General features: G+C 43.9%; 1 protein-coding gene across 1 annotated transcript in view; it reads right to left on the bottom strand.

Moving 5' to 3' along the window:
- MVD (mevalonate diphosphate decarboxylase) overlaps positions 1-12,849 on the bottom strand; it is a 62,391-nt gene extending 49,542 nt beyond the window's left edge. Inside the window, exons 1-3 of the mRNA XM_085639593.1 lie at positions 12,695-12,849; positions 9,450-9,520; positions 7,814-7,928 (exon numbers count right to left, since the gene is read on the bottom strand). Of these exons, the coding sequence (XP_085495719.1) occupies positions 7,814-7,928; positions 9,450-9,520; positions 12,695-12,764 (256 nt within the window). The 5' untranslated portion in view covers positions 12,765-12,849. The remainder of the gene's footprint in view (positions 1-7,813; positions 7,929-9,449; positions 9,521-12,694) is intronic.
- Between the last annotated feature and the right edge of the window lie 639 nt (positions 12,850-13,488).

Below are 13,488 nucleotides of genomic sequence, written 5' to 3'. Positions count from 1 at the left end.
ACACTGGGGAGAGGATGTAGCCTTAGGTCTAGAGCGGTTGCCTCGAAGCTGGGGAACCGGGTTTGAGGCTCGGCAGCCGCGCTCAACATCCTGGGATTCTGGGCAAATCACTTAATCTCACCGCACCTAACAAAAATGAATGTGTCCATTAGTAACTAAACTGGTGATCATGTAAAGCACTCCGATACTGGATATCTTTGGGTCGAGTTTGCAATATATAAAACTAAAAAAAAGAAAATAAAAAAATAAAAATATAGAATCACCCGTTCCACTCTATTAACTAGGCGTGTTAGAAGAGTAAATTCTACTAAAATGGTCCATTCACCTATCAGGACCACTCACTTTTGTTGGGCAACAAACTTGGAGCAAGGCCAAAGGGTACTGCTTTACAGAAAACCTGAGGGTCCTTGGCCTGACAAGCTGATACCAGAGTTCACCACTTTTCGTCCTTCAAGTCAGCCTTTCTTTTCTTTAATGCCAAGAAGTAATCCTTTCTACAGACTCTAATTGCTTCCTGACCCTAGGCGACTTCTGCAATTCCCTCCTAAGTCTATTATTTGTAACTCTGCAAGCTTTATCATACCAGGACTTATTATATTTCTCACTATTACCAATGGGCTTCATGAGCATATCTCTTATACAAGAGATTCGTTCAGCAAAGTTTCTCAGTGTTGAATTGGGTCTAAATTCCTCTGATGTACAGGAGTTAATCAACCCAACACACTTCTGTAATTTTACCCATTATGGACTTCATATTTACAGAATGCCAGACTAATCTTTGCCCAGCATCTTCTGCAGCTATTGGCTGCTTAAACCTGAAATTACCCTTGGGCCTGTTTGCAGGAACATTGATGGAAAGCATTTAGTGGGTTATGATCGTTATATACAGTGGGTGAAACTTCCTTTTCCAAGACAAGAGAATGCATATTCAAAGGGCAGGGTTTTTTATTAACCAGCGAAACATCCGCCCCCACATTCACTAACTCACTTTCAAGGTTGTTTTTATACAACAAACATAAACTAGGTGCCACCCCTGTTGAACTCCCAGATTCACTGGGAAAGAAGATGAAGACTCTTCACCGTGACTGTTCCTAACCGATACAGATAAATCCCAGTGAAGATATCGCGAGAGGGCCACCAAGTCCTCCTCAAGTCGTAGGGAGATTAAAATATCCCAGAGCTTGGACCTATTCACATAGTCAAAGGCACTGGACAAAATCCATGAATGCTAAGTGAAGCGAGCTACTCTCAGCGAACTTAAATTGGAACACAAGGGGGTGAAGGTTTAAACATTGCTCCATCGTGCCAAGGCCCTCTCTGAAACCATACTGAACTGGAGAGAAAATGTTCTTCTCTCTAGACCAGACAAGTGAAGGTTCCAATATGAATCTCCTAATTATCTTGGTCCCAAAGTCAAGTAATGAAATTGGGCGATAACATTTGGGATCATGTTTACTGTCCTTTTTTAACACTGGCACAATTATAAGACTTGAGACAGGAAGATGGGACACCAACCTTACAGGCAGAGTTTATAACATCAGTGAGCGGGGGTAACCAGAACCCTGGGTTCTCTTGAAAGATGTCCATAGGGATCCCATGAGGTCAAGGTGCCTTTTTCTGAAGGTCTATTAAGAATAGCCTCGAGGACCTCATCTGGTGAGAATTTGATGTTCAGAGGTAACACTGGGGAGAGGATGTAGCCTTAGGTCTAGAGCGGTTGCCTCGAAGCTGGGGAACCGGGTTTGAGGCTCGGCAGCCGCGCTCAACATCCTGGGATTCTGGGCAAATCACTTAATCTCACCGCACCTAACAAAAATGAATGTGTCCATTAGTAACTAAACTGGTGATCATGTAAAGCACTCCGATACTGGATATCTTTGGGTCGAGTTTGCAATATATAAAACTAAAAAAAAGAAAATAAAAAAATAAAAATATAGAATCACCCGTTCCACTCTATTAACTAGGCGTGTTAGAAGAGTAAATTCTACTAAAATGGTCCATTCACCTATCAGGACCACTCACTTTTGTTGGGCAACAAACTTGGAGCAAGGCCAAAGGGTACTGCTTTACAGAAAACCTGAGGGTCCTTGGCCTGACAAGCTGATACCAGAGTTCACCACTTTTCGTCCTTCAAGTCAGCCTTTCTTTTCTTTAATGCCAAGAAGTAATCCTTTCTACAGACTCTAATTGCTTCCTGACCCTAGGCGACTTCTGCAATTCCCTCCTAAGTCTATTATTTGTAACTCTGCAAGCTTTATCATACCAGGACTTATTATATTTCTCACTATTACCAATGGGCTTCATGAGCATATCTCTTATACAAGAGATTCGTTCAGCAAAGTTTCTCAGTGTTGAATTGGGTCTAAATTCCTCTGATGTACAGGAGTTAATCAACCCAACACACTTCTGTAATTTTACCCATTATGGACTTCATATTTACAGAATGCCAGACTAATCTTTGCCCAGCATCTTCTGCAGCTATTGGCTGCTTAAACCTGAAATTACCCTTGGGCCTGTTTGCAGGAACATTGATGGAAAGCATTTAGTGGGTTATGATCGTTATATACAGTGGGTGAAACTTCCTTTTCCAAGACAAGAGAATGCATGCAACTGGTGACAAAGATGTACTCAATTAAAGAGCCTAGCCTCCTTCTCATAAATGTCGGGATGGTAGAGATGTCTCATGATTAGTAGCGTCTCTCTCTATACCATAGGTTACCAGGTAGGTGTAAAGCGCATGTCCCCTGATATCCATACTATCTTCTCAATTGAACTCAGATTAATCTGGGGAGAAAGTGGAAGTAGGCACAGTCCCAATTTTGCATTAAAATCTCCTGCTATTATTAAATTAAATGGTACACCAAGGTAAACATTCCTAACTGCTAATTTTTCCACAAGAGTGTGGAAATTCAGGTTATCCCTGGGAGAAAAATCGTTATTGTGCAAGTTAATCAGGAATATACTAAAAGAGGAGCCCCAACTCCAGTCAAAGGCTGCATATTTTCTCCCTCTGTCCGTATCTTCATTATTTTGCAGCCAAAATCAATGTTAAACCAAGTCGCCAGCCGTCTCCGAAAGGCATTTCCGAACAGTTAGAGATTTACACCACAAGATGGTCCGGAGCATGGAGAGTGCACATGACTGTGTTGCACATTAGTTACCCTCTGAAAAGAAGAGGGACACTGAACATCTGGCCACGCAACTCCAGTAGTGGCTTGTATTATTCACATTATCATTTTCACTTTATTCACCATTGCAGAGTGACTGGATACTTAGGTCCTGACGAATGCCTGGTGGCAGAAACATGTTGACCTAGCGTATGAGGGTATATCTGTTGAAGCCCTATCCTTCTCACTTTTTAACCATGTTGCTGTGACCACCCAATAAAATGTCAGTGGACTCAGACAGACATTTTTAGATCACCACTTTCACCACTATATGCACTCTGCCCCTTACACACCCCCTACCAACGCTCATCCTTGGAGAAAACACCTCAGCTCCCCCCCCAGGGAAGTCGTACCCCACACCTTTGTGTGAGGAGGGAACCCATTTGATGAAGCATGTCACCTTCTGGTGAGTGAGGGTTCTAGTCCTGAGGGATATCTCCCCACTCGGGTTTTCCTTTAGCCACCAGTTCCCCTACACCCTTCTAATTTTTCCTCCCACTGAGATTGAGCCAGTCGTACTCTAGTGTGAGTTATAAACCAAGTTGCCAGCCAGCTCCCCCCCTGCCGCCGGCCCATCCTGAGAATGATGGGAAGCTAGAAGATTGAAACATGTATATCCATCAATGGATGCCAACCCAGCAATATTCCAGCATAACAATCTAAACTTTACATTAAAGTGTTGAGGGTGATTTATCATCTGTTGCATACTGGAGGCCGCAGGGTGGGAGAAATACAAACAGGGGGCTGGTTTTCCTCTTTCATTGGACTTAATATGGAGGATTGGTGGCGAGACTCACTGTTCAAGTTTTCATGTCCGGTGAGCAGGCCTAGACTGGCCGACGTTTCCAGTGTGTGGAGAATAATCTTGCAACCAGAGGACATGCTGCCTGTTATCGTAGACATCGGGGAGCCCATGACACTAGCACAATCGTGCTCCCCTCCGCTCTGTCAGTCAGTATCCTCTGGTCCATATAACATCATAAATCTATTCCCAATTAAAGACTGGTCCACATATTGAAGTGAATGGAATGGGGCATGTTTAGCATCCTGCACGGGGATCGTAGGAGCCAGGTGCTTGTAGAAAAAAACAAAAAAGTACGATCTTTATTGAGCTGGACCTTACTGCACCAGCCCTAGCTTGAGCCAGAATTTTGCCAGCAACCATAGGCCAGCGGTAATTTCAATTATGCAGTCTCCATCGAAGTTCTTGGGTAGGGGGCCCACCCCCTCAACTCTACGCACAAAGAGGATCTCCTCATGGAGGTTTAAATTAGATCTCACGTTTATGTTGTGTCGATGGCTCACCTTATTTTTCAATTCAGCATAGATTCCATCATCCCTGGAACCAGTCTAGGCACATTTGCCAGTATGGCAATGTATGGACATGAGACAGGAGGAAGATTAATCAAAAGAAGGGGAACTTAACAGGTATCGACTCTAACAGGAACTGGGTGTCTGCCCTCTTGGGGCAGAGTCGTCGTATGACTTACCCCCCATGACGCAGGAACTGGAAGATGGGCCAGAAGAGTCAGAAAATCTCTGCTCATTTGAGTTGAAGAGGGTGGGACTCAGGGATGTTCCTCAAGGGACGCCGCAGATGATCTTCTTGGGTTCCGATGTGAATTGTGGGAGGCTGATTCTCTGGGTTCGCCCGATGAGGTATGAGGCGATCCATTTGAGGGCATCTCCCTGGATTCCAATGTGGTGGAGTCTGTTGATCAAAATGTGATGGGAGACGAAGGCGGCCGACAGGTCCAGGTGGATGAGGGCTGCTGTTGCGCCACGGTCCAGGAGGGCTTTTATGTCATCAGTGGCTACGATCAGGGCTGTCTCTGTGCTGTGGTTGGCTCGAAATCCTTCGTTCTGCTGGGTCGGAGGATGGTTTCTTAAGGAGGTGGTCTCACTTCAGCGTGTTTACAGTCCTCAGGGAAGAAGGCCATGTTGTTGGAGGTGATCAGGACTTTCTTGAGCTCGTCGCCAATCATCTTGCTATCGAGGTTGAAGATGTGGTAAGGGCAGGGGTCCGTGGGTATACCGGAGTGCACGGAGTTCATGATGGAGAAAGTAACTTGAGTTGTGAGAGGGTCCCTGTGGATGATCAGGTGTTTGGGGTTTGTGTTCGTGGGTGTGAGCAATCTGAAACTGTAGGCAGCAGTGGGTTCGGGTTTGAAGCCTTGCCAGGCGAGTTGGAGATTATCTGGCTTTTTGGGACCCCTTCTTAGGCTTCAGGGCTCTTCTCCTTTGCTTAGCTGCCAGGGCAGGGCCAGGAGTGCTAGTTTCCAATTCGACAATGTTAAAGCCCTCTCCTCCATTAGAACTGCTTTCTGTAACTGAACACTCTCCAGGACAAGCATGTTCGCCAGTCAAGCCATCACTAAGGGTTTGTGGGGCGGGTGACAAAGATGGAGCAACTGCGTCAACTGAGAGTGAGAGTTGGCGTTCAGCTAATGCAATTTCCTTAGAGAAAAAGCCTACGGCACGGGAAAGAAAGCGGTCCATGGCTTTCTGGACTAGAGTTGATGGTGACGCAGGGGTAACTTTCTGCTTACCATAGTACTTGGATAATAATATGGGGAAATCAGCAACAAAGACAGGCACAGCACCTCTTCAATTGCAAAATAGTGTCAGGGGAAAGACCCACAAATGGCACTCCTTTTAGTACAAGACTACCAGCACAATGTAAAGAGGGAGCAAGAAAAGCATAAAGCCCCATGCATGCATGCCACAGAACTTAACTACCCTGAAGGATTTCCAGGAGCAGCTATGAAGAAACCGACGGGGGTGACAAGAGGGATGGCCCAGCCCAGCCTCTTCCTGACGATGATGGGGGAAGGAGGGCCTGCTCTTGGTTCAGTCACACCTCACGTTTGACAAGCGGCCTTTTTCACATGTCAGACTGGTGCTAAGCAGTTAACCCCGCCTCCTTACTGGCAGAGCATACTGGGGTTTGTAGTCTCTCCCACTGGCTGACGCGGACTCCAGCAAGGGCAGCAATCAATAACAGATTTTCCCAGTAGCAGAGGGAACGTTGTACAGTCTGCATGAAGTGCTCTGATGAACAACTCTTTTACAATGTACCTGGACATCCACCTCACATCACTGAACTACGCAGGTGAAACAGACAATTCTCAAATTTTTTCCATCTTCCACAAGAAACACACATAACCCTAGGAGGGCACCACCCTCCATGACACACCCACACATGAAGGAGTAGCACAGCACTGCAACACTCCTAACACCCAGTCATACTAGCTGGTCAAATCAACGTGACCAAGATCCAGGCCAAAGAAAGCACGTAATCTGCACCAAGTATCACACCCCCTGGAAACTGAACCAAAAAAAGTCAGAGCGTCTTGAGAATACAATGATGGCAGGCTTCAGTGGATGCATGCTGAAAAATAGACACAAAACAACGATCAAACACTAGAGCAGTCCAGCTATACCACAATTAACATCAGAGCACGTCAACAGGTGAAAAATTACTTGCATACAACACAACAGAGCTACATCAAACAATACAGTTCAAATTGGCCAACTTCATTAGATACAACTGAATAAAACACACCACAAAACAATTACAAACATACTCTGCCTCCTGCACCACACTTCTAACAAATTGTCCTATTTGTACAAAAAGATGACTCTGCCCAGACCACACTCCAGTGAAGCTTGTAGTATATCAGCCACAACACAAGAGGGTACTACAGTTCCCCAACTTCACATCTATAGAGAACAACTAGTCCTCCATGGTCACAGGGCTATCTTCCTTCGCATGACACCAAAATGTTTTAGCTATAGGGCAGCGTGTTCATAAAAGAGTCTGGAGCCACGCAGTACGATTACACGTTTGGCCCATTGGTTACAGCAACGGCAAGTAGGTCCTGTCACAGCTTCATCCTCAAATCCTAGCTTCCACTCCACACCTCCATTTTATTACATCTTTCACTCACAGCATTACGGACACTAGCTCAGACATACAGGGAATGGGGACACACTGGATACTACATACTGCTTGATACAAGGTTGAACTTTTCAAGGTTTCCAAATAGTTTCTGGCTGCAGTGGAATAGATCTGGAACAATGTAAAGGACAATGTTGATAAAGACCTCTTCAATTGGAGGAGTTAAATGGAATACAAATACTTTCTAGTGCAGACTAGTTTACTATCCCCTTTGTTTCTTTCATGGGGTCACATCCTGCATATAGGGCTCTGAGGGCTCATTCAACAAGGATCTATCTGCTAAAATATATTATAATGGCTTCAGTAAGCCAGCATAGCACAGCACAGAGGTTATCTATTTAATGCTTAATTGTTGAGAAGAGCAGGTAGTTATTAGGAAATAAGGGAACTGGAACATAGGGAAATAATGGGTTTTGTCCATGGTCACTCAATTTGGGCAACTCGCAAGCCGGGATATGACTGCAGTTTAGACAGCACAAAAAGTGATGCATCGAATTCTTGAATTAATGTCAGCCACAGGTGACTACTTGGGTTATGAGGTGCCACAGTTGAGAACTCAGTCACAAGGCCACATTTCCATTTCAGTTAGCTGAATATTGCAGGCGTGGTGTAACTCCATTAACAATAAGGGCATTGTTTTTATACACACTACAGGAAGGGGAACTTCCCTTCAAACGTTACTCACCCTCTCGCAAGCAGGACTGCAAACGTGGGTGGTTAATGTTGTCCTCTGCACCATTCAACCAGATACGGTCCTCCTTAAAATCTCGGCTGATGGCAGCAGTGGTGGTGGTTTTCAACTAGAAGAGGAAAATATGTTCACTCCCCGAAAAACACTTGACCCCAATTGAATAAAGAAAATGCTGCAAACAATTTGAACAACTAACCACATTCTCTCCTTATGCTGACCATGAGTTATATTTCAAACTTTCAACCAAGCACGAAGGGCTGCTAGAAGAAAAGGCTGACAAGCTGATGATGTGATTCAGTAAGTCAACACTGCAGCTGCATGCGAGTGCACTCGTTTGTCTATTTTCTTAATTATTTTCTCATCTTTTAAAGTGTAGGTTACAATGCACACATACTATAGGTACTTCAGTATGAAAAACTACCTAGGAGCTTATCATTAATAGACCACTTTTAATGCCCATCTACTTAGTATCGACATGTATTGGCCTTTAAGATTCAGAACTAGACAATACTCCAAATAGACACTCCTATTGCTCTATGCAGGAGGAACACACCCTCCCTTTTTCTAGCTATATATCTCCACCTCACCCATTCTGACTCTTTTCCCCACAGCTTTGACACATTTTTAATGTAAGGCCATACACTATAACAAACTCATGTTACTGCATCTAGCCAATATATTTTTAAGAGCTCACCTCATCTCACATCCCCATTCCCCTCATCAGGATTTCTGTGTCTAGCGCGTTGGATATTTCACTTGGCAGCATGAAACCTTACGGGCCACCACCAAGTCCATCCTCCCACCTTGTTCAAATTCTACGCCAATTAGGATCCCTTCTAATGCAATAGAAACTTTCAATTGTTTGTTCTGAAGGCAATGTGGTTGTTACCTTAGTTTTCCAATGGGTCCTCTATCTTGGAGGTTTCGGCCGATCCTCATTGCTGCTGGACTACTCCTTGTTCACCTGACTGACCTATTCCTCTAGTCTCCCCCCCCCACCTCCCTTAGGCCTCCCACACCCCTCTCATCGTATACTTTCACCGATACATCGGATGTTTTGGATCGTTGGTCCCCAGCCGGTTTGTAGGTCTCTCACTTTGACTGCTTTGTCCCTCTGAAGTACTTTCCCCCTTGCCGGTCTGCCTGACACCATCTGCGTTCCTTACCCTATTTACCATTCCCCCCTACCTTCCATTCCCCATTAGACGTGTGTCTTGGCTATGCTATGCGCTAATCTCTCTTGTTATTGTGTAATCACTGTTTTTCTCCTAGGTTTATTCTTGGCTCCTGTAATTGATATAATTTTCTAACCTGTAACTCGCTGATCCTCATGTAAAGTGTTCCGATACCTCCGGGTCTAGCCAGCGCTATATAAAACTCTGCAAATAAAATAAAAACTATGCAGTAACAGTATCCACTGCTATGTTTACCCTTAGATATACCAACAAAATCCAGTCCGAGGATTAGCCATGTTTTTTATACAAAGGAATTACTAACAAATATAAGAAATCAGATAAGTGAATGATGCCTAAAAACATACAAGAATGCAGTATTAGAATGTGGGTGCACGAGCAAAAAAAAAAAAAAAAAAGGAGCTTTAACACTGCAAAGTGCACGGGCAGATACCTACCTGATCCTGGTGCAGTGTTACACTGAGTGATGAATTGATTGGTAAAATCAGCTCTTCATCTCTTTTACCCCCTGCAAGACATAACACAGGTTATGTTCAACATCAAAAGGGACATTTTTCTGGGATTATCTTCACTTGAGGTATAAAGCTGTACTGAGTGAAGTGCTGCTCTTCAATCGGACCCCTCACGGAGAGCACCATTCGAATTGAAAGAGAAGATCGAGCATGAGGTCAACAAGGATAAATACTACTTACACATTAGATCAATTCACTCTGATGTATCCTATGAGGTGACTGCCCAGTAAGCAAAACGACCTGGCCTAAATGTAACTAGTGTCGAGTGAACTTTCTGACCACAATTAATAGGGATGAGCAAAATAAGAAAACATACAGCTGGGATTAGACTATGTGCCTCACTTTCCTACTAACCAACGTTCTTCAAATACATTATTGCTGGGTGCCAGCAAATGAAGATTATTAACCTAAACCACTTCCGCTGAGTAGGCCTTGAACTGCTGAGCTACGCTACCGTGAGAGAGTCAAGTGCTACAATGGGCTACTTGGCTCCCAGTAAGGAGACCACTGTGGACCTATTACTTGTGAAGAACTCATATTCATCATAACTAATAACCCGATTTATTACATTGGTGATCAGCGCTGGGATCAATAGTATCCTGTACGCTGGGATAACATTTGATAAGTTCTGTTTTGCCACACATTACCTATGCATTATTATTACACAAACAGCAGAGTGAAAGGATCTGAGAGGGGTTTGAAGGTTTGGCCGTGGTAAACTCAAGATGTGGGAAAGGAAAGCCCCTAGCACATATATCCCTTGTGAAAACATTGACGGTTGATGTATTAACTGCGCTTAATGTCACAGAACACTCAGAAATAATATGTAGAGGCCGAATATTCACAGTCCTATTAGTTATGAAAGAACCCCAGCATTACGACTAAGCTAATAAACCTTACTCAAAGTATGATAATACTTGCATCGCTAATACCCGACAACCAACGGTCTACATCACCAAAACACTACACTCCATGGCAGAATCATGGAAAAATGCTTACGTCATTACTTAATGCTAATTGTATTTATACAACGCTTTTTACCCCTGGCGAGACACTGAAACGCTTTACGGCGAGTAGCACACTACTACGGAACCCAAGTTTACTGGTCAATCTATTGTTTGTGATTAGTCACGTGCTCCTACGAAAAAATGGCAAGTATTTACTCCAGTTACTTTGTGATAAATTATATTACTACAAGTTAGGTGTGATCATTAGCGGGGACTATGTGGTTTCAGGTGCATGGTTGGTCAGATAGGCTGGTGGAGATTGGTTACTGTTAGTTTACAGGGATAGGGTTTTTAAGAGGAGAGGCTGTGATCTATGAAATGAAATTTCAGCCAATTTCAGAATTATAATAAGAAAGTTTATGGCATGTATGAGACTGAGAGGAGATTATACTCAGAAATAGACGGCATGCAGAGGATAGACGGTAAGAAGAGGGTCACTGAAGAAAGAAAGGAGAGGAATCAAGTGGAAGTACATCAAGGTCAATTTTTCATGCAGGGTTTTAGGAGTATAGTGGGGGGGAGGCGGGGGAGTCTTTTTGAGATAGCAAGCAATCGAATGATGTAAGCTGTAGAAAGAAACAGCATTATACATACAGCTACATATCCAGGCATACCGTTTAAACATGTGATTTCGAGTGCACAGATCGTTTACTCATTAGCAGTCCTACTCCTAGTCTGTTCTGTGTTAAGCCTAGGACAGCCCTTTTAAACATATTCTGGAGTATCCCAACCTTGGTACAGGGTCTGTCTGCGGCACAAAGGGGGTTGGTGCAGAAAAAAAGGTCTCATTTAATAATACTGTCTCACTATTCTGTATTTAAAGGTTTTTCCCTCACTCACTAAACACGAGTTATTTGGCACCAGCTGAGAGTGTCTCGCCAATGTACAGTCAGACTTATACTGTTTTGTCACCTAACCCATCCAAGCGTATACTCAAAATTAGCACACTAACCTCCAATACTCAGTGTAGGATCGGTTGCGTAACTGATTAAATATATTACCCATCTCTACCAGTAACGACATATGATTACATATAGTGGTTATGGTGATAAACGGGATAATAACTTACACAGTACATTAATGTACTATTCATGGTTCAAAATGGTAAAGTGGTTTCTCCAGAGGGACGCAGTTGTTGGTCAAGTGCTGGAGATCAGCCTATTCAAGGTCAACAACTCAGCCACGTGCCCCCCTTCCCCTAGTGACCAACAACAGTACAGGTATCACCAGAAGTTAGAGACAGAAGATAGCTACATCAATACCGCTCAAGGACAGAAAACACACCTCATCTGTACTCAATGACAACACTTTTCATAACACTGCTACTAATGGGAATCATTTAAAGGCAATTATTAAAATGCAGGTTACCAGGTGGTACAGGTCATCACGCTGATAGCAGGCTGCTTCAGTTTCTTTACTTCAAATATATGTAGAGACATGTATATGCCCCACTACGAGGCTAGTAACTTTCCTGCTCAGCCTCGCAGTCTAGTACCCTGGCAAAAGTCAACGGGGAAACCAGAGGAGGAGCATTCCACTCTGTGACATCATAAACCATGCACAAGATCACACACTCGGGAAAAGGGAAACACGGGATGGCAGATAGTTAGGCGTTTACTATTCTAAAATTAAATCTCAGATTACTCAGCACAACAGAAAGGCAGTGTCCCCACAGCTGATCAATGACAAGACAACTACTCATGTAACTATAAGCCATACAGTACACAGTGCTCAATGACAGAAATTCCCACAGCAGCGATAACCTCTGCCATAGAACTCGTTCATTAAATGTGAATCACGGCACTAATACTCAGTGACAGTATTATTTTCTAATAACAATAAACAGTACTCGCATAAGTGGTTAATGACAATACTCACACCTCTAACACACACACAGGCTTTCATATCACCTACATAATGAATTCGTAAGTGCACGACACTAATAATGTGAGAGTACTGGACAGTAACGTAGCTAAACATCACTCGTATAAGTATTACTGAACACCAGAATACTCACAAGACGAATAGTCAATGCAGTGTAACACTCACAACAGACATACGTATTGCACGTGCATTCACATCAGTTGTACCAAAGGGCAAACCTACATAAGTCGACGATCTCGCCACTGCAATTCTGACATTAACAATCTACAGAGTACTCACAGTATTTAATAACGGCGATGTTGACTGGGGCAGTGCAAGTTACCGTTTTGACACTCTTCTCGGCAGACATGTTCAGTGATCGGAATCAGAACACAGTCAGCGTTCTAGTCTGCAATATAGTCCCCCATCCGGATCTGGCGAGCGTACGAACCTCGGCTCATCCCACGGCACACGTTCCATTGGCTACTTCTAGAACGGAACGCCAATGAGTGGCACACATTGGCATACCGTTGAGCCATTCAGCCAATAATATGAATCGAAAGATACAAAATCCGCCTCTTCGGGGCGGAGTCAAAGCTCACAACAAAGCACCCTGGGTGACTCGGGGTCTAGAGAGTGTCACTGTCTTGCACCCTGGGTTTTATTTATTTATTTATTTAATGCGTTTTTATATAGCGCGGACTTTACCTGAAGGTGTCAGAGCGCTTCACAATAGCAGCAGTAATGATACATACGGAGCAAAAATACACGTGAGCATGTTACAAAATCAAATGGTACGTTACATGAGGCAATAGTGACAATTGTGCATAGTACCCCCAGGGGCACCCCGCTTTCCCCCCTCCCCCAAATTAGGTTACCCAAAGAAGACACAAGAAACAGTTGTAAGTGGGTAACAAATGCTGCAGGTTTTATTACATAATTCCAGGATATGTAATAGGTGGGTTATCTTACGGGCGATCCAAGGGCAGGCGGCCATCTACTTCACCTGCCCCGCCTGATGAGCCGGGCAGCACGGGAACGACCCGCAAGTGCTGCCCCCCAAGTGATTCTTTTTTCGATCACGTGCCGTTGAG

The sequence above is a fragment of the Triturus cristatus genome, chromosome 12 (assembly GCF_964204655.1).
Source record: "Triturus cristatus chromosome 12, aTriCri1.1, whole genome shotgun sequence".
Lineage (NCBI taxonomy): Eukaryota > Metazoa > Chordata > Amphibia > Caudata > Salamandridae > Triturus > Triturus cristatus.
Note: the sequence above shows the minus strand (reverse complement) of the source record. Positions and strands in the feature narration are given on the sequence as shown.